General features: G+C 41.1%; 1 protein-coding gene across 1 annotated transcript in view; it reads right to left on the bottom strand.

The window, feature by feature from the left end:
* Positions 1-20,973, bottom strand: part of Adgre1 (adhesion G protein-coupled receptor E1) — an 81,540-nt gene that overhangs the window by 5,964 nt on the left and 54,603 nt on the right. The window contains exons 15-18 of the mRNA XM_057771717.1: positions 9,221-9,415; positions 7,273-7,508; positions 4,615-4,681; positions 1,576-1,667 (exon numbers count right to left, since the gene is read on the bottom strand). Of these exons, the coding sequence (XP_057627700.1) occupies positions 1,576-1,667; positions 4,615-4,681; positions 7,273-7,508; positions 9,221-9,415 (590 nt within the window). The remainder of the gene's footprint in view (positions 1-1,575; positions 1,668-4,614; positions 4,682-7,272; positions 7,509-9,220; positions 9,416-20,973) is intronic.

Raw genomic sequence — 20,973 nt, 5'->3', positions numbered from 1 at the left:
GTATGCATGTATGAGTTCATGTTTGTAAGAATGTGTGTGCATGTATGTATGCATACATCCATGTTGGTGTACATGTGTGTGCATATCTGTGTTGGTTTGAAAGAAAATAGCCTACAATGGTTGTGGCAGTACTGGGAGGTGTGAATTTGTTAGAGTTGGTATAGCCTTCTTGGAGGAACTGTGTCAATGTGGGGGTGGGCTTTCAGTCCTCCTATGCTCAAGCTACTTCCAGTGTCACAGTCTACTTCCTGTTGCCTGCGGGATTAATATGTAGTAGCTCCTTCTCCAGTGCCATTTCTGCCTGCACACCTCCATGCTCCCCACCATGATGATAATGAACTAAACCTCTGAAACTGTAAGCCACCACTACTGTGGGACAATGGTCTTGTATTCTGTAAAGTTTTGTCACTTATACTGATTTAGTAAAATGCTGATTGGCCAGTTGCCAGGCAGGAAGTATTGGCAGGAGAGTTCTGGGAAGAGGAAAGGCTCGGTCTACAGTCATCACCTAAATGCAGAGGAAGCAAGATGAGAAGGTCTCACTGATATAAAGGTACCAAACCACATGGCTAACACAGATAAGAATTATGGGTTAATTTAAGATGTAAGAGTTAGTAAGAATCTTGAGCTAATAGGCCAACCAGTTTATTATTAATGTAGACCTTTGGTGTTTCTTTGGAACTAAGCAGCTAGAGGACCAGGCGGGAGAGAAACCTCTTAACATGCCACCTCAATTAAATGTTTTCCTTTATAAGAGTTACTGTGGTCATGGTGTCTCTACACAGCAATTAAAACCCTAATACAATGCCCATATTTTCATGTGTATCTGTATGAGCATGTATGCTTGTGTGCATTATATATATATATATATATATATATATATATATATATCCATGTTTTATGTGTATGCATTGTGCGTGTATGTCCATGTTTTCATGTGCATGTGCTCACACTGAATGTATTGACAATCTATAGAAGGTTTGGTGTTCCCAGAAATTGTGGCAATGCTTATTACCAACCTAAAGGAAAACATATCACTATTCTTTCCCTACAGATGAAGAAACTGAGCTCTGTGAAGGTCATGTAACCAATGCAATGTCACACAAATCATAAATGGCATCGATTGAATAGGCAGTTTGACATCTGGACTCTGCTATTCTGTACAAGCCCCATCACTTGAATACCATGAATATACAAAAGGTGATCACAGTCCAGCAGGTGGCTCAATGGGTAAATTGCTGCTTGGTGCACAAATGTGAGGACCTAAGTTCAAATCCTGAGGACACACGTGAAGTCAAGTGCAAAATGTGTAATCTGTAATCCCATTACCCTGTGTTGAGAAGGGAGGAACAGACAGGAGGATTGAGCCAGATGTCCCAGCATACACAGTGATGAACTACAAGCAACTCTATCTCACACAAGATGGAAAAAAACAGCAAGATGTCCTCTGACCCCTACATGTGTGTCATAGCATGCATGTACCTGCATAGGCACACGATATATACAGAAAAGTGACTGGTGGGGCTCTTTCAGAAGAAGGAAGACAAAAGGGGAAAAGTCAGAAAGAGGTTGCACCTGGTGTCCTTGAGTTTTGAGACTTCTGAGCTGACGCTGCAGAGCTTCTGCCTTAGCACCCACAGGGTCCAGGTGAGGAGAACAGAATTGATCTGCAAGGTCAAGCAGAGGGTAGGTAGACCAGACACACAGACCGATCATAACCAATCTGACATAGAAATCTGGCCTCCAGTCACCCATCCAGGATGCCAGACTTCGATCCTGGATTTGTCAGATCCAAATAACCAGGACTGAATCAGTTACAGATGACTTCCCAACTGATGCCTCTGCTTCCAATTTAGGATGAGCAGCAGAAAGCCATCATCACTCCCGACTGACCACATCAGACACCCCACTTGTACTTAGTTGACCTGCTGCTTCCCCATGCTACAGCATCCAAAACACACTTCTTATGCAGTGAAACTGGTCCCTCCCTGCTCCTGAGACCACACTGTGACAGTTATATATACCTCCTGTATTACAATAAAACAACCTTGCAACAAATTGTCTTTGCTGTTCCCATGTTGTTGTTTTTTTATTTCCACCATCTATTAAATTAGAATTGAAGCCAAGGTTGGTGTTATAGATTATGACACCCGAGAGTTGGTTGATTCTCTTCAAATGTATTTCCCAAGCCTCCTCAAAGTGGTTTGATGGTTACTATTAATTGTCAACACCTAGGAGGCAAGCCTCCAGGAACACCTGTAAGAGACTGTTTAAGGGTCATCTCTAAGTATACATGTGGGAAGTATCTTGACTAGAGGGAAGACTCGGCCACTGTGGGTGGCACTATTCCCTAGGCAGAGGCTTGTGTATATATGAGAGTGGAGAAACTGAACTGAGCACAGTATGCATGAGCTCATTGCTCATTGGTCTCGACTGTGGGTGTGATGTGACTAGTTGTTTGACTTCCTGTGGTCTTGATTTTTCACAAAGATTGTCTGTAACTTGGAACTGAGAGCCAAATAGGTCCTTTCTCCCTTAAGTTTCTTTGGTAATAGTGTATTGGGGGGAGTCCACTATAATCATAATCATTTTCTCCTTCTCTTTCCTCCCTTCAGTCCCTCCTTGCTCGCTTTCAAATTCATGGCCTCTTTTGTTAGTTGTTGTAATATACATATATGCAAACACACCTGTTTATGTGGGTGTGTATGTGTGATCTGCTGTTTGGCAGTATCTGCCTGCCTTTGTTGCTGTGGCCCTGCAATATAATTTGATTTAGTTTTGTTTCTTGTTCATTATTATTTTACCTGCATGAATGTCAATGTGAGGGTGTCAGAGCCCTGAAACTAAAGTTACAGACAGATGTGAGCTGCCATGTGGGTTCTGGGAATTGAACCTGGGACCTCTGGAAGAGCAGCCATCTCTCCAGCCTCAACTGCACTATAATCTGAGGTCAAGTATTGTGACAACTCCAGTCATCATCTCCTGATGACTTATTTGGTTATTTCTGATCTTTTATAGTTCTGTGTAAATTATTGGGTGGTTTTTATAGATCTGTGAAGTATTTTTATGGAAATTTCACTGAATATGTAGATTACTTTTGATAAGAAAACCCAGCCATTTTACTACATTAATTCTGCCAATCCAGAATCATGGACAGTCTTTCTGTGATCTGGAATCAGATATCAATGACTCGAGGAAAAAGGACCAGGGGTGACAGCAGAAACACAACTTCATAAGAAGCAGAGGCTTAATGGAAGGCAAGTAGCAGAGATAATGTTTGCCACATTTGACTTTGACAGCCAGTGTAACACAGTCTACAGTCACCGCAGGAGAGAGTGCCAGCTGAGGAGCTGCCTGGGTCGGACTGGCCTGTGGCTATGTCTGAGCGTCACTGTCTTGATTGCTATTTTCTGTTGGAGGGCCCATGCCAGGGTGGGAGGTACCATTCTGACAGCAGATGGTCCTGACATGTTAGAGCAAGCTAAGCAGGAGTCCACGCCTGGACCAGCAAATGGCAATGCTTTTCAGGCTTCTATTTCAAGTGCCTCCTTGCATTCCCACCCTGGCTTCCTTCAATGATGGACTATGGCCTTGTCTTAAAGTTCCTATTGCTGAAAGGAAACACCATGGCCAGGAAGCAAGTAGCAGAGGAAAGGGTTTATTTGACTTATACTTCCACATCCCTGTTCATCTTTGAAGGAAGTCAGGGCAGGAACTCAAACAACACAGCAACCTGGAAGCAGCAGCTGATGCAGAGGCCATGGGGGTGCTGCTTACTGGCTTGCTCCTCCGTCTTGCTCAGTCTTCTTTCTTATAGAACTCAGGACCATCAGTCCAGGAAAGACCCTATCCACAATGGGGTGGGCCTTCCCTATCAATCACTAATTAAGAAAATATTCTACAGCAGGATCATATGGAGGCATTTTCTCGATGGAGGCTCCCTCCTTTTAGGTGACTCTAGCATGTGTCAAATTGTCATAAGCCCAGCCAGAATAGACCTGAAGACTGAAATAAACCCTTTTCTCCTTGATAACTTTTTGTGCACATTTTACTGCAGCAACAGTAAGGGAGCCAAAACAGTACTCAGGATCTGCAAATATCACTAGGTTTCTGCTTTTTTCTTAAAATTTCTCATCTCAGTTTTTCTAATCATGACCATTGTTCGTCACTTTATTCCTTATCTTCCTTATTTTTCTTTTGGGTGCAGTGTCTTTCTATTTTGCAATGTATCCCTAGCTGGTATAAAACTTAATCTGTTATGTAGACCAGGCTGACATCAGACTGACAGATATCTTCCTGCTTGTATATCATAAGTGCAGTTAAATTCTTTTTACCTTGTCTTCCATTCAGCATCTAGACCTAGAAGAGACTGATGGATCTATTTCTCCCCTAAAACACAAAGCATGAATAAGAAGGGTTGTTGCTCCTTCTAGATGTTTCTGTACCTGAGCATGACTGAAAAGTGACAGACAGAGAAATCACACCCACCTGGGCGAAATCTCAAGAACCAAGAATCATATGAGTGTTGAGAGTAGTAGACTTTGCAGTGTGATGACAGTTCCTAACTTTGGCTTTCCTTGTTCCCAAAATGTCCTTGAACACAGTTTTCCTTACCGTGATGATCATGCAGACTGGCCCCAGGAAACTCCAGATGAACCCAGTCTCTCTATTCAGCCAACAGCTGTAGAGCAAAACACAGGAGGCATGAGCATTTGTCTCACCACACCAACCTGGCAATTGTGCCTTCTGCAGAACACTGCAGGGTGAGATGCATATGGAAGCACTGCTGGTGGGGTGGGGCACACCAGTGTCAAATGAGCCAAGATCCACCATGGGCAAATACTCCTGAGACCTTCACCTAGAATGGAGTTCAGGCTGACGACTGGTTCATAACTTTCACAGAACTTTCTTCCTCCATGCGGCGCTCCACTAGTACACTTTGTTACTCAAACCCCACCTCCAACATTTCCTCCAGTGAGAGCTGATTACCCACCACTTCTGACTAAGAAATATACTAGGGTCTTATCAGCTTTCCACCCCCTCCTCTTCAATGTTCCCTGAGCCTTAGGTGTTTCAGTTGGAACTGGGCCCCACACTCTGCATTTTGATTGGTTGTGGTTTTCTATAAAGGTTCTGTCTATTGTAAGTTTTTAGGTTTCCTTGAGGAGGGGTAAGGACTATATTTATCTCTGTACAAAAGGAAAAATATTTAGAATATGGTTAGAAATTATGCCGATTTAGTAAAGTACTGGTTATTCTTCAATATCGGAGACTTCACTAGCCTTTAGGAAACTGACAAAGGTTCTAGTACCAGGTATGATTTCTCTCTTGTTGGGCAGGTCCTAAGTCCAGAACAGGTCTTGGAGAACTGTTGGTTACTACCAAGGTGTGGAGACCACTGTTGCACATGTAGGGTTATCCTGCCTGGCATCGTAGTTGTAGTTCATAGGCTTCCTATGGGGGAAATTCCGCCAGACCTCACCCCTACACAAAGAACTGCTGTCAACTAAGGAAGGCTAAATGCGGGAGACGTAGTCTCCAGGGAAGAGCACACCAATTGGTTATCCAATATTAAATGGCTAGTCCTGAAAGCAAGCATACAAGTAGCACTGTGCATTCTGAGCAGGTTTTATTTATGCATTTAGGAAAACAGTAAAAATAGCCCAACTAGATAATCTCTTCCTGGGAAGTTAAACTTACACAGTTGTGAGTCCTCTCTGTAGTGAACAATTTGGTGGCCCTGATACCAACAAAACTAGAGGACCTACTCCTTCCTATGGCTCAGCAAGAGTTGAGCATTGTTAGAGTAGTGTAAAATGCTATTAAGCCAGCATTTAGTATTCAAAATAAGGCCCAATTACAAGGGTTCGTTTTGATATTTTAATAAGTTTAAATATTGGTGTCCATGTTGAGTTGACTATATGACTGACAGCTATTACACACTTCCTGGGAACCCCAGCTTCCTTGAGAAACAGACTACCAGCCAAGCATACGCCCCCATGTGAACACAGCTAACTTAGTACACCACAGGCCCTACCTCTCCTGTGGATCTATAGGCAGCTATTAGTTGCTGGGAGAGAGAGAGACAGAGACACTTTCTTCAGTGGTGCAGCTTCTGGCAAGTTGGTCACACTCCTGGAAATAATCCCTCACCCATACTCTATAAGTAACCCCAATTAAACTCATTGGTGTACCCAAAAATGACATGAAAGTTGAGGTGTCCTCATTGGGAAGATGGAGATCAGCATGGTCAATTGGAAGTAATTTAATTGATGTGGAAAGACCCATACCACTGTGAGGAGAACCATTCAATATTCTGGGGATCCTAAACTGTGTAACTGGAGAAATGTGAGAACAAGCAAGTGAGCATGCGTGCGTTTATTCATCTGTTCTTCACTGTGGATGTCATGTGACCAGCTGTTTGATGTTGCTTTTTAGCTTCCCCATAATGATGGACTATCTCCTGGAACTACAAGCTAAAATAAATCCTATTCTCTATGGCATTGCCTTTTGTCAAAGTAGTTTATCAGAACAAGAGAAATGAAACTATAATGCCTCCAACCTGAGTACTTTGAGCCTCAAATCTCTGACTTTTATACCCTGGACCTGTAGATGCCTAGCTCCTGAGGCTTAGAGCTATAAGGTATCTACATCAGCCTTGAACACCCAAGGGCCCACACCTTCCACCCTGGAAAGTTTCTCCTTGTCTATACACATTATCCTTCTGGGTAGAGTGAAGGGTTTCCATCTGGTCAACTGGTAACATCACTGCTAGAGTGACTGTTCTTAGTGGCTGCATTGTGGTTTGAATGTTATGCCAGTTAACATTCGTTAACTCAGTACAAACTAGAGTCACCTGGGAAAAGGGAATCCCAATTGAGGGATTGCCACCATTAGATTGGCCTGTGACTATACTTGTGTGTTATTTTCCAATGCTAATCAATACAGGAGGTCCTAGCCCACTGTGAGCAGCACTATGCCTAGGCAGGTGGCCCTGTGCTGTAAAATGCAGCTCAATGAGCATGGCTATAAGCATGCCAGAGAGCATCATGTCTCCATAGTCCCTGACTCCAGGTTCCTACCTTGAGTTCCTGCCCTGATTTCTCTGCCATGATAGACTGTTCCCCTTCAAATGCTCTTAAGTAAAACAATTATACCTTGATTTCATTATTATTTTGGGTACTTTTGCCATGGAAACCATTAAGGTAGCTAGTACAGCCATCATCACAAAGCCTGGAGCAAGATCTTCAAAAAGAAGAAAATGACACTCACATATTATGCATCCCATAGCCCTGTGGCTGTACGCTGGCAGAGATCACGACAACCAGGCCTGGAAGCCCATAGCCAAAGGCACAGAGGTGCAGCATCTTGATGTTTCGAGAGCTGAAATAATTGACCACCTTCAGGTTTCTCACCATCAGGAAGAGCATCACTGCCTCCACCAGCATCCAGAAGAAGCAGGCAAGGAAAAGATAGTGCAGGAATCCCGCAATGATGGCACAGGCCGTCTGCAGGGGAGAAGTCTGCATATCAGGATCCTCCAACACGGGCAGAAGGTTGAGGGACAAGAACAAGTGCGGGATGGCCTCAACTGGGGTTCCTCAAACAACCCAGCCTGTTTTTTCTGAGCATAATGTAGTCACTCCTTCACCATGATGGAATAGTGAATACCCAAGCCAGGTAGCCATGGCAACAAAAAGAGAAATGTCTATGGTGATGGAGCTAATAAAAGGGGAAGAGAGGAAAGCCACCTGGGACTCCAGGTGCTACTTACTCCAGGTTTCCCTCAGCTGAAAGTCACCCTAGAACTTAGTGTACATAAGCAAAGGGAAGAAGTTAAGGGAGGGAGGGGCTCTATGATGCAGCTTCCATGAAGACATCATCCATGATGGTGTGGGACATATGCAGTGATGCAGCTGTTTGTTGGTCCCTCAGACTCCTGTGCTCTGGAAGCACTATGCACATTTGTTCTTCAACTGGACCCGTGTGGAACCTGATTTTGTTTGTCATCAGCCAGTAAAGTATTTCCCCCAATCCATGCACCACGGGTGAGAAAATCCATTCCCAGCACCCTGATACAAGCCAGGCTGCACACCTGTGGTCACCTAGTAGGGAGCAGAGACAGGGGCTGCCTGGGGATCACAACTAGCCAGCTGAGCCTACTTGCTTAGTTCCAGACCAATGAGAGACCCTGTCTCAAAAAAGCAAGGTCAGGCCGAAAAGATGGCTCAGTTGATCAATGCACTTGCTCCCAATATTGATCACATGGAAGGAGAGAACCAACTCCTACAAGATGTTCTATGTATTCCATGACAGGTGCATGTGTGCACACATTCAAGTACACACCCAGGCAAATAATATATAATGCACAATATTTTGAAGTAGGGGTAGTGAGTTTCTAAAGTACTTGCTACATGAGTGTAAGGGCTGAGCCAGAGTTCAGATCTCCAGAGTCTGTATAAGCGCTAAGTGGGCATACTGGCACACCTGCAATTCCAGCTCTGGAAGGAAGCCTGCTAGTGAGATGATTCACATTGTCCAACTCTGGATTGGTTGAGAGACTTCACCTCAATAAGAAATGTGGAAGAGTGATTGAAGTTGAGTCATTACACCAAGTTCACATGCACACTCTTGTGTTCACACACATGCAAACACGCATGCACGCATGCATATGACACATACAAGAAGAAAGAAAAATAGAACAATAGGAAGAAACAAAATAATTCATAGCATGATCAAGGAGCTGATTTTAAACTGACAACTGTCACTAGAAGTCAACCCAGTGAGAAACTGACTATGGTGGTTAGCTTCCTGTCAACTTGACACAAATGAAATTCAACTGGAGTGATGGAACTTTGATAAGACTGACCTATAGGCAACAGTGAGAGGATTGAGATGGGAAATCATTGTGGGCAATACTATCACTGGGATGGTGACCCTAGGTTGTATAAGAAAGCAGACTGGGTACACCAGGAGAAACAAGGCAGCAAGCAGCTTTCCTCCACGGCCTCTGCTTCCTCTCTTTGATTCCCTAAACAGTGAACTGTGACATCAAAGTATAGGCTGGAATAAACCCTGTCCTGCTGAAGTTGCTTTTGGGTATTTATCACATCAACAGAAAGAAAACCAGTGGCCCTGGGGAGGGAACTAGATAGTGATGAGGAGAGGAACATGGGAAGATGGTGCAGCTGCATTAGAACACAGTCCAAAGGTCACTAACCTGGTTGTCTGTCTTGTCTACACCCGTGAGGAAGAGAAACTTGGCCAGGAAGAGACACACACAAAGGTGCAGGTGCATGTAGGTGTTCTGGTTCTGAACAGCACGGCATAGCAGGAAGGTGGCTATGGCCAAGGCGAGGCACACCAAGGAGATGACTGTACCCACGTGGCTGATGACATACAGGGAGAATTCCATCTAGCAGGAAGGAAAATCATTGTTGGCCTCACAGTAGAACTGAAATTCATCCTCAACCCCAGAAAGAAAGAAGAGAGCACCTTATTCAGACCTGAACTGGGAGGAGAGTCCCAGGGCTTCTGTCCCCTAGAGTCAAAATAATCTGAATGTCATTCCGGAAACTCTGAAAAATTCAATAGCATCTCTGAGTACTCACTCCCCATCCCCAATGAATGTTGGCCTTCCATACTGGAGAGAACATCCACAAACTACAATTCCCATAATTGCTTGCTGTAGAAATCCTGGATGTAGTATTGATTCTCCAAGGAATATGGACATTTGAGAATGTAGAAAAAGAGGAAGCTACCAACCATCTGTAGGTATAGGCAAGCTGTGGCCAGACTCCACACCCTAACTCTTTAGCCCCACCATTGCCTAGAAACGTAGCATATGTGACCCTAGCAATCTTTGGGCCCTTTGAACTGAGCTGTGAGGGGAGGGAATCATGAAGCTCCTATATCTCCTTCATCACTCAAAATGTCTGAAGCAGTTTCTTCCTCTGGGTTTGAGCACTACCCAAGATGCTGATATCTGAAACATTTCAGCTTAGAATGAAACTAACAGTCATACTATTCATTAATGTGTAGTTGTAAAATTCCTGGTGCCTTCTGTGTGTTAAAGATATTGCCAGTCAGGGTCCTCTACACAGTGTTGTCATACACTGTTAAGAAAATTGCCCACACAGGGAACCCTGACTGCTCTTCGGGCTGATGAGGGAGGGGAACTTGATTGGGGGACGGGGAGGGAAATGGAAGGCAGTGGCGGGGAGGAGGCAGAAATCTTTTTTTTTTTTATTTTTTGAGACAGGGTTTCTCTGTAGCTTTTGGTTCCTGCCCTGGAACTATCTCTTGTAGACCAGGCTGGCCTCAAACTCACAGAGATCCGCATGTCTCTGCCTCCCGAGTGCTGGGATTAAAGGCGTGTGCCACCACCGCCTGGCTCAGAAATCTTTAATAAATAAATAAAAAGAAAGAAAATTGTCCACAATTTTGCCAGATCCCAGGTATAAAAACTTTTGAGAAGACATAAATACCTCAGCTTGCTAATCACTAAAAGAAGGAACATAAGAACTGTCTTGTTTTGTGTGCACGTGTACATGTGTGTATACACTGTATGTGCAGGTACACATGTTCACACAGGCACATAGAGACCAGAGGACAGCCTTTGCTCTCTCATAAGGAATATCATCCACAGGAACTTTCATCAGCCTGGAGCTCACCGACTGGACGAGCCTAGATTACCAGTGAGTCCTGGGGGTACATTGTCTCTGTCTCCCACCACGGAAGGAATTCCAAGCCTGTGTCACCACCCCTGACTTTTGACATGGGTGCTAGGGAATGAACTCAGATCTTCATGTCTCAAAGCAAGCACTCATCAGACTCAGCCATCTCTTCAGCCTGTGGCTGCTTTTTATGGCCATTTCTATAGAATCACAATAAATCATATTAGTACTTATAAATGTATCTTGTCATGTTAACTGTGTGTTAGTTTTTTTTCTTCTTGCTGCTTTACATGGGAGCTGGGTTCCACTCAGATAGGCTAAGTGGCTTATCCAAAAACAAAAACATGACTCCCACAGAATCTAAAAGGGAATGTTATTATCATCCCACTGCAAGTCCTCAGCCCACAGTCCCCTGCATGGGTCTTGGTACCTCTGTTGTAGGGAAGAGCCCCTCTGTTGTGTAGTATTTTGATCACATTCTGACAATAAAGCTTGCTTTGAATCAGAGGGTGGAGCTAGTCACTACTTGACAAAAATAACCATAGAGTTTATAGGACTAAGAAAAGATAGAGACAGGAAGTGGTAAGGCAGGAGTTAGGATCTCAGTCCTTTCCGATGGAGGAATTGAAGAGATGGGAGGTCACTGGTGGCTTTTCCACTGCTGCTCTGATCATTCAGGTTCCCATATCTGACTCCTGATTTTTTTATTGATAAAGAAATTTGATAGGCACAGAGTGGATCAAGAGGTGAGAGAACAACTCCCCAACTAGTCAGTCCAGTCTCTAGGCCCTAGGCCCTGGGGCAAAACCCGGGCCCCTCCCCAACCTGCCTCAGCTTCACTAGCCTTCCAGGAGTCAAGCTTCCTGCAGGTAAATAGCTCTAACCCCACATAGAACAGACCCTGTGAGCTACAAGTCCTACTCCACCCACAAGCCCACGCTTGCCCAGTGACCTCAGAGGACCTCTGATGTACAGACTGCAAATGCATATGGCAGACCTAAAGGTGAGTGCCCAGCTCCCAAGCTGGATATCCCAGGCTCTAGGCCCTGAGGCAAAACCCAGGGCCACTCCCTCACCTGCCTCAGCACCACTAATCAGGCAACAGGAAAGCCTCCTGCAGGTAGGCTGCTCCACTCCTGCATCAATCAGACCCTGTAAGCTACAAGTACCATTCTGCCCCCAAACCCACCCATCCACAGTGACCTTGACAGCTCTCTAAGGCACAGACTGTGTCTGCACGGAGCGGACCAAGAGGTGAGTGGCCAGCTCCCTAAGTGGTCAGTCCAGTCTCTAGGCCCTAGGCACTGGATAAAACCCTGGGCTGCTCCCGCACCCACCTCAGCTTCACTAGCTGGCCAGTAGGCAAGTCATCTGCATGGCTCCAACACACACTCATCAATCAGATCCTATAATCTACAAGTCCTACTTTGCCCCAAATCCCACCCATCCATGGAGACCTCAGCAGCTCCCTGGGACACAGAGAGCAACTGCACAGAAAAGACCAAGAGCAGCTACCTAAGACACAGACAGCAATTGCAATGATCAATCCAAGAGAGGAACCCTGAGACACAGACACCACCTGTGAGGATTGAACCAAGGGACAAAGACACTTCCAACACCAGTTGGAGGAAGAGATGTGTAGATGCCATTGCAGAAATACATTCAGCACCCTAAAAAACAACATGGCAACACCAGAACCCAGTGGTCATAAAACAGGAAGACCTGAACATCCTAACCCAGAAAAATCAGAAGAAAATGAACTTAAATATAACTTTATGAAGATGATAGAGACCCTTAAAGAGAAAATGAAAAACTCCCTTTAAAAAATGGAGGAAAAGGTAAACAAAAAATTAGAAGAAACCAATAAATCTCTTAAAGAAAGCAAAGAAACACCATAGAAAAACAATCAAACAGATGAAGCAAACAGTTTAAGACTTAAAAACTGAAATGGGGCAATAAAGGAAATATAAATCAGAAACACAGTTTGCTCCAATACTGAGGGGACTTAAGAGGTGAGTGACAACCATCCAGTAGGACACCCCACTCTCTAGGACCTCCAAAGTGGGACAAAACCCTGGGCCCCTCCTCTAACCCCCTGAGCTTTTCTAGTCAGCCAGCAGGAGAGTTTCCTGTGGGTAGGCTCCTGCATTATCCAACCCCATCCACCAGACCCTACAAACTACTAGCCCCCTCCTGCCCCAACTCACCTATCCTTCTTCAACCTTGGTGGAACTATGAAACACAGCTTGCCCCAATACTGAGGGGACCAAGAACTTGCTATAATACTGAGGGGACCAAGAGCTTGCTACAACACTGAGGGGACCAAGAAGAGAGGACCAAGAGAGCAAACCAGGAGAAAAGACAAGAGAACAGGCTTAGAGAGAACTGAAATGTTTCTTGCAACACAAACATTGACAGTATAGCAGACCAAAAAAAAAAAAAACTCCCAAACACTCAGACAGCCACTGCAGGGATTGGACCAAGATGCAAAGACACTGGAAGACTCATTTGAGGGAAGAGATGGGTAGGCGCCAATGCAAGAATTCATTAGACAATCTAAAAATCAACATGGTAACACCAGAATCCAGTGGTCACACAACAGGAATAATTGATCATCCTAACCCAGAAGAAGCAGAAAAGAGTGACTTTAAATGTAACTTTATGAAAATTATTGATGGAGGAAGGTCATTGGTTAATTAAAAAAGAAACTACTTGGCCCTCATAGGTTAGAACATAGGTGGGTGGAGTAAATAGAACAGAATGCTGGGAGGAAGAGGAAGTGAGCTCAGATGCAGGGCAGCTCCTCTCAGAGACAGACGCCATGCAGCTCATCACCAGGGCAGACGCGATGAAGCAAGCCACCAGGTCAGACATGCTGAATCTTTCCCAGTAAGACTGGTGCTACACACATTATTAGAAATGGGCTAGTCCAGATGCAAGAGTTAGCCGAGAAGAGGCTAGATATAATGGGCCAAGCAGTGTTTAAAAGAATACAGTTTGTGTGTCATTATTTCGGGGCATAAGCTAGCTAGGCGATCAGGAGCTGGGGCGGCAGGAACACAGTCCACAGCTCCTACTACAAATTATGGGGACCTTTAAAGAGGAAATGAAAAATTCCCTTAAAGAAATGGGGGAAAAGACAAACAAAAAATTGGAAGCAATTAATAAATCCCACAAACAAACCCAAGAAAACCAAATAAAAAAACAAACAAACAGGTGAAGGAAACAGTTCAAGACTGGAACACTGAAATAGAGGCAATAAAGAAAACACAAACTGAGGGAATTCTGGATGTGGAAAATCTGAGTAGATGAATAGGAACTACAGAGACAAGTATAACCAACAGAATAGAAGAAATAGAAGAAAGAATCTCAGGTGTTGAAGATACTGTACAGGAAATAAACTCATTGATCAAAGAAAACATTAAATCCAACAAATACACCCAGGAAATCTGGGACACCATGAAAAGACCAAACCTAAAAATAATAGGGGTAGAAGAAGAAGAACTCCGGCTCAAAGGCACAGAAAATATATTCAACAAAATCATAGAAGAAAACTTTTCCAACCTAAAGAAGGATATCCCTATGAGGGTACAAGATGCTTACATAACACCAAATAAACTGGATCAAAAAACATCCGCTTGCCATATAATAATCAAAATGCAAAACATGCAGAATAAAGAAAGAATATTAAGAGCTGCAAAAGAAAAAGGTCAAGTAGCATATAAAGATAGACCTATCAAAATTACACCCAAATTCTCAATTTCCATTGAAAGTCAGAAAGGCTAATGTGCTACAGACATTAAGAGACCATGGATGCAAGCCAAGACTATGATACCCAGCAAAACTTTCTATCACCATCAATGGAGAAAACAAGATATTCCATGACAAAAACAGATTTAAACAATATGTATCCACAAACCCAGCCCTACAGAAAGCACTAGACAGAAAACCCCAACCCAAGGAAGCAAACTGCACACACAAAAACACAGGGAACAGATAACCCTCCACCAGCAAAACCCAAAGAAGGGAAACACACAAGCACTACTACTGAAAAATAACAGGAATTAACAAGCACTGGTCATTAATATCTCTTAATATCAATGGACTCAATTCACCTATAAAAAGACAGGCTAAGAGAAACCTTGGCCCTTTCTTTTATCATCTGTGTAAAGGAGGGCTACTGATTTTTTTGAGTTAATCTGGTATCCTGCTACATTACTGAAAATGTTTATGACTTGTAGAAGTTAGGACCTCAAGAACTATACTGAATAGATATGGAGAGTGGGCAACCTTGTCTTGTTCCTGATTTCAGTGGGATCGCTATGAGTTTCTCTCCATTTAGGATGGCCCTTGGCTTACTCTATATTGCCTTTATTATATTTAGTATGTTCCTTGTATCCCTGCTCTCTTCAAGACCTTTATCACGAAGGGATGTTGTATTTTGTCAAAAGCTTTTCTTTGGCATTTGATGAGATGATCATGTGGTTATTTTTTTCCAGTTTGTTTATATAGTGGATTATGTTGACAAATTTTCAGATGTTGAACCATCCCTACATCTCTGGGATGAAGCAAACTTCATCATGGTGGATGATGGTTCTGATGTGTTCTTTTTGCCAGTATTTTACTAAGTATTTTGGCATCAATATTCATGAGTGAGATTGGTCTGTAATTCTCTTCCTTAGTAACATCTTTGTGTGGTTTGAATATCAGGGTAATTGTAGCTTCATAAAAAGAGTTTGGCAATAGTTCCTTCTATTTTTAGTGTGTGTAACAATTTTGAGGAGTATTGGTATTAAGTTTTTTTAAAAAGTCTTGTAGAATTCTAAATTGAAACCATCTGGTCCTGGGCTTTTTTTGGGTTGGGAAACTTTTGATGACTGTTTCTATTTCTTTAGCAGTTATAGGTCTGTTATATTTGCTTACCTGGTCTTGATTTAATTTTGGGAAGTTATGTTCTTGATATTTATCCAGAAAGTTGTTCATTTCCTTTAAGTTTTCCTATTTTCTGGAGTATATGTTTTTGAAATATGACCTCATGACTCTCTGGATTTCCTCCTTGTCTATTGTTATATCCCCCTTTTCATTTCTGATTTTGTTAATTTGGATGTTCTTGCTCTGCCTTTTAGTTAGTTTGGATAAAGGTTTGTCTATTTTGTTGATTTTCTGGAAGAACCAACTCTTTGTCTCATTAATTCTTTGTATTGCTTTCTTTGTTTCTATTTTGTTGATTTCAGCTCTCAATCTGATTATTTCCTGCCATCTAGTTCTCCTGGTGAGTTTGTTTCTTTTTGTTCTGAAGTTTTCAAATGTTCTATTAATTTACTAATATGGGATTTTTCCAGCTTCTTTATGTGGGCATTAAGTGCCATGAACTTTCCTCTTACCACTGCTTTCATTGTGCCCCATAAATTTGGGTATGTTGTGTGGTCATTTTCATTGGATTTTAGGAAATCTTTAATTTCTCCCTTAATTTCTCCCTTGAGCCATTGGTGATTCAAGTGAGCATTGTTTAATTTCCATGTGTTTGTAAGCTTTCTGTAATTAGTGTTGCAGTTAAATACTAGTTTATAGCCATGGTGATCTGATAAGATACATGGGGTTATGCCAATTTTTTTTGGTCTGTTAAGGTTTGTTTTTTGTTGTTACTGAGTATGTGGTCAATTTTTGAGAAGGTTCCATGAAGTGCTGAGAAGAAGGTATATTCTTTTCTGTTTGGATGAATATTCTATAGATGTCTCTTAAGTCCATTTGAGTCTGTTAATTCCCTTATTTCTCTGTTAGTTTTTTTGTCTGACTGACCTGTCCAGTGGTGAGAGCAGAGTGTTGAAGTCTCCCCCTATTAGTGTGTGGTCATGACAGGAGAACTCACAGAGTGAGCTCCAGGGAACTCATTGACTCTGAACTAACAGTGAGGGAGCCTCCATGGGACTGACTGACCTAGGCCTTCTGCATGTGTCTGACAGTTGTGAAACCTGGGTCTGTTTGTGGAGCTCCTAATAATGGGATCAGGATCTGCCCCTGACACTTGAGCTGACTTTTGGGAACCCATTCCCCATAGGTTGCCTCACCCAACCTTGATGCAGGAGGGAGAGCTTGGTCCTGCCTCAACTTGATGTGGCCTGCTGTATTGACTCCCATTGGAGGTCTGCCCCTTTCTGAATGGAGATGGAGGAAGAGTAGGTGGGAGGATAGAAGGAAAGTAGGAGGAGAGAGGGGAGGGGGAAATGGTCAGTATGTAAAACAAATGAAAAAAAAATAATTAAAAAGAACAGGTTAGGAAAAATTCTGCCTTAATAGAGCCTACTTAAAATAATTCCCAGCCTATTAAAAGATATCTGTGGAAAATCCTTCCACAAGGAAGGTTAAACAGTTCCCCCTTGTGTCAATATTTTGTACAAAAGCCATTGGAAATAATCAGGTTTCTCAATCTATAATTTACCATTATATGGATGATATCTTGCAAGCTGATTCAGATGTAAATACATTAGAAAAATGTTTAAGGAATTACAGAAAAATTTGCCTTGTTGGGGATTACAAACTGCTCCTAAAAAACATTTCAAAGGGAGAGTCTATTACTTACCTAGGATAAACACTAGGTTTACAAAAAAATCAACCACAGAAAGTACAAATCAGGAAAGATCAATTATAAAATAATAATGATTTTCAAATATTGCTTGGAGATATTAACTGGCTATCACTCACAATTGGAATGACAACTCAAGAACTAAGTAATTTATTTCAAACATTACAACGTAATAAAACTTAAATAGTCCAAAAGATGTATCTGCTGAGACTGAGAAATAACTAGTTTTAGTTTAAAAGTATTTACAGGATGCACATGTGTATTGTTTGGATCCAGACCTTCATTTTCTTCTGGTTATTTTACCTTCTATGCATTCTCCTACTGGAATTCTAGAAGAGGAGCTAATATCTTAGAATGAATATTTTTACCAAAAAAACAAAGTAAAAACTTAAAGACCTATGTAGAAAAAGTTTCCAAATTGATTCTGAAAGGAAAATTAAGACTTCATCAATTAGCAGAAATAGACCCAGTGGAAATTGTGGTACCTTTTACTAACGCTGAAATCTCCTCATTATGGACAGAAAATGAACATTGGCAAAGATATTGCAAAAATTTTTGGGAGAGATTAGCAACAAATATTCCAAAAGCAAGAGTCTTCTGTTTATAAAGAGAACGAATTAGCTCAAGTGGTACAGGGAACATCAATTTCCTGAGTCCCTACAGCCTATACTGAGGCCAACCAATCAGGAAAGGCACATTTTTAAATCAGGAATTAAAGCGACTCAAATCCCTTGCGATTCTGTTTAAAACTTAGAATTATATGCTATTCTCGTGGCATTATTAGATTTTCCAGAACCACTTAAGATAGTTACTGACTTTCAATGTGCAGAAAAAGTTGTTTTACATATTGAAACTACTGTATTTATTGCAGATGATTCAGAATTAACTTTAATATTTATTAAATTACAAGTAATAATCAGAAATGGAAATCATTCCTTGTATATGACACAGGTCAGAAACCACACAGGTCTACCAGGCCCTCTAGCACAAGGTAATTATGAAATAATACTGGTAGGGAATGTACTAGAAGCCTCATAATTTCATGAGAAACACCATGTTAATAGCAATGGTTTGAATAAAAATGTTTCCATCACTTGTCAACAAGTTAAGGAAATTATAAGGAAATAGCCTACTTGCTTTTCATATGACCAAACTCTACTATCTCCAAGAAATAACCAAAAGGGAACTCAAAAAATAAAATTTGGCAATGGATTTGTTTCATTTTGTAGAATTTGGAAAACTGAAATATGTTAGACCACACCATACATACATATTCAGGATGGGCATCTTCTTTGAGCTCTAAAAAGACTGATTCTGTAATTACACATTTATTATAAGTTATGGCCATCATGGGGATACCTGTAAAAATTAAGACTGACAATGTTCCAGCATACATCCCTAGTAAAGTGAAACAAATTTTTATATATTACAACATAAAGAATATTACAGGTATACCACAAATTCCTACAGGACAAGCATTTATACTAAGATCTAATTGCACTCTAAAAGAAATGATTAATAAACAGAAAAGGTAATAAAACCCCAAGAAATAGATTGAACAATGCATTATTAACTTTAAATTTTCTAATGCTAATGAGAAAAAATGACAGCTGCAGAAAGACATTGGATATAGAAAAAAACTGCTGAATTAAATCAGCTCATACACTTTAACGATGTGTTGACCTAGAGTAGAAACCAGGATGTGTGTTCTGTTGGGGAAGAGGTTTTGATTTTGTTTCTACAGGAGAAGAAAAGCTATGGATACCATCAAAATTGATAAAGATTATATTTGAACATGAGAGACCTCTTGATTAGAAGAGGTGATAGTTTATCAAACAGCATGAGCATCCAATCTAAACTGAAATATAAGACTAACAAATGTCTTTCATTTGATCAGATATAATTTGCCAAAAAGGATATTCCCAAAAGTAGGGTTGGGACAGGGTTTTGTTTTTTACTTTCCAGAAGAATGAAGGCATTCAACTAAGAAAAGTGAAGAGCACTGGGCAAAAGGCACATCTGAAGAAAAAGTACAAATCATCCAGAGGAAAATGCACCCCCAAAAGAGTAAATTGTCCTAGTGGTATAACACATCTCCAACAGATAAAATTTCATATATTTTCCCAAATGTTTGTTTCTGCTGGTCTCTATAGACATATAGGGCAAATGGTCTTTTTGTAGTTCCAGTTTAATAAAAAATTAAACTGACTTTGAAGTTGGAGCACACCTCTCTCCTTCTCTAAACTCAAGCATGCTTGTTAAAGTAAAATCCAAAATCTCTGTCTTATGTCAGAAGAGCCACCTGATATGGGACAGAAGAAAAAACAAAATTAAGGGACTAATTGTCACTAATCTCATATTCAGTTGGTTTTATTTAGACTTAAAAATTTTAAGGTATAAATATTATCTCAAACTTTATAAGATTTACATATGTACATATAGATTTTTAAACTTTCTGTTAATGACTATATAATGTACTAATTTTAGAAAGAGTCTCCATCTAGCTCCCTGTATGTGATTTCAGGTTTGAGTCTCTATCAGGTAACTAGGAATTATGTTTTTGTCCCCTGTATTGTACTTCCCAAATTATGGTCTTTTAAGCTCTCTGAGATCTCCTGCATATGACATTTAAAATGGTTGTTTTCTGCAGTGTACCATGGCCATTCCTAACAGCAACCTTTGACATTTCCAAAAGGATGATGGGGCGCCAAAACAATAATTCCACCTGGATTGCAGTAATGCCACTAAGATGACAAACACCACCCAGAGATCATCTTTGTACTACAAACTGCTCAGAAAAATTGCAAGCCTCATGCACTGATCCAGCCAGAACTTCAGAAAAGCCCTATGTTTTCTCACTACAAAGAGAATGGTAACAAATGACACAGCTAACTCTCCCAGGACTTGACCATTATTTCAATTTGATCATGATCCCCTAAGGATGCCATCACCCCCCGCCGCCCCCCCCGCCAGACAGCAGGAAGCAATCTAGAGAACATAAAGCCAACATTGCCAGTAGGTGGGATGGATGATTTTTTTGTCACTCCATGAGTAATGGATATTTGTCATTATTTAAGGGGTTGTTATAAGTTGCTGTTGGTAATGGTCAAGAAAAAAAGCATAAATAAATAAATAAATAAATAAATAAATAAATAAATAAGCTGAACAAAGGATATTAGATTCAGGGATCACATTCTGAAAAGAGAGGGGAATATAGAATAATGGGATAAAAGGGTAGATTATTGAATCTACTTTTAAACTAAAAATCAATTACTATCCCCAAATATTTTACATTGGTATGAAATTTTGGACATTGATGCAAATTTGAGGTTATTTTTGTTATGCTGTATATATTTCTACTCTTGTTGAAGATATTTTTATATATGGATGCCAACCTAAAGTTGGTTTTGTTAGAACATACTGTACACATATTTCTACTCTTATTTAAAGTATTGTACTGATGCAGCTCATTCAACAATGTGATGTGAGTTTCTAGTCCTTGAAAGTTATTATTACAAACTATTTAGGATAATAAAGAAGTGCAAGTTAGTCACCTATTACAATCAAACCTGTATTCATGTTAGATATGTTTTCAAAGTTAAACACAGATATATTGTAGAGGGACAGGTGATTTTCAAATGCTTTAAAGATCCACAGGATATGGCATTATTTTAATAATATAAAGCTTTTTATGACAACAAGACATGTCTTCTC

Source organism: Chionomys nivalis, chromosome 6 (genome assembly GCF_950005125.1).
Source record: "Chionomys nivalis chromosome 6, mChiNiv1.1, whole genome shotgun sequence".
NCBI classification, from domain to species: domain Eukaryota; kingdom Metazoa; phylum Chordata; class Mammalia; order Rodentia; family Cricetidae; genus Chionomys; species Chionomys nivalis.
This window is presented reverse-complemented; position numbering and strand designations above follow the sequence as displayed.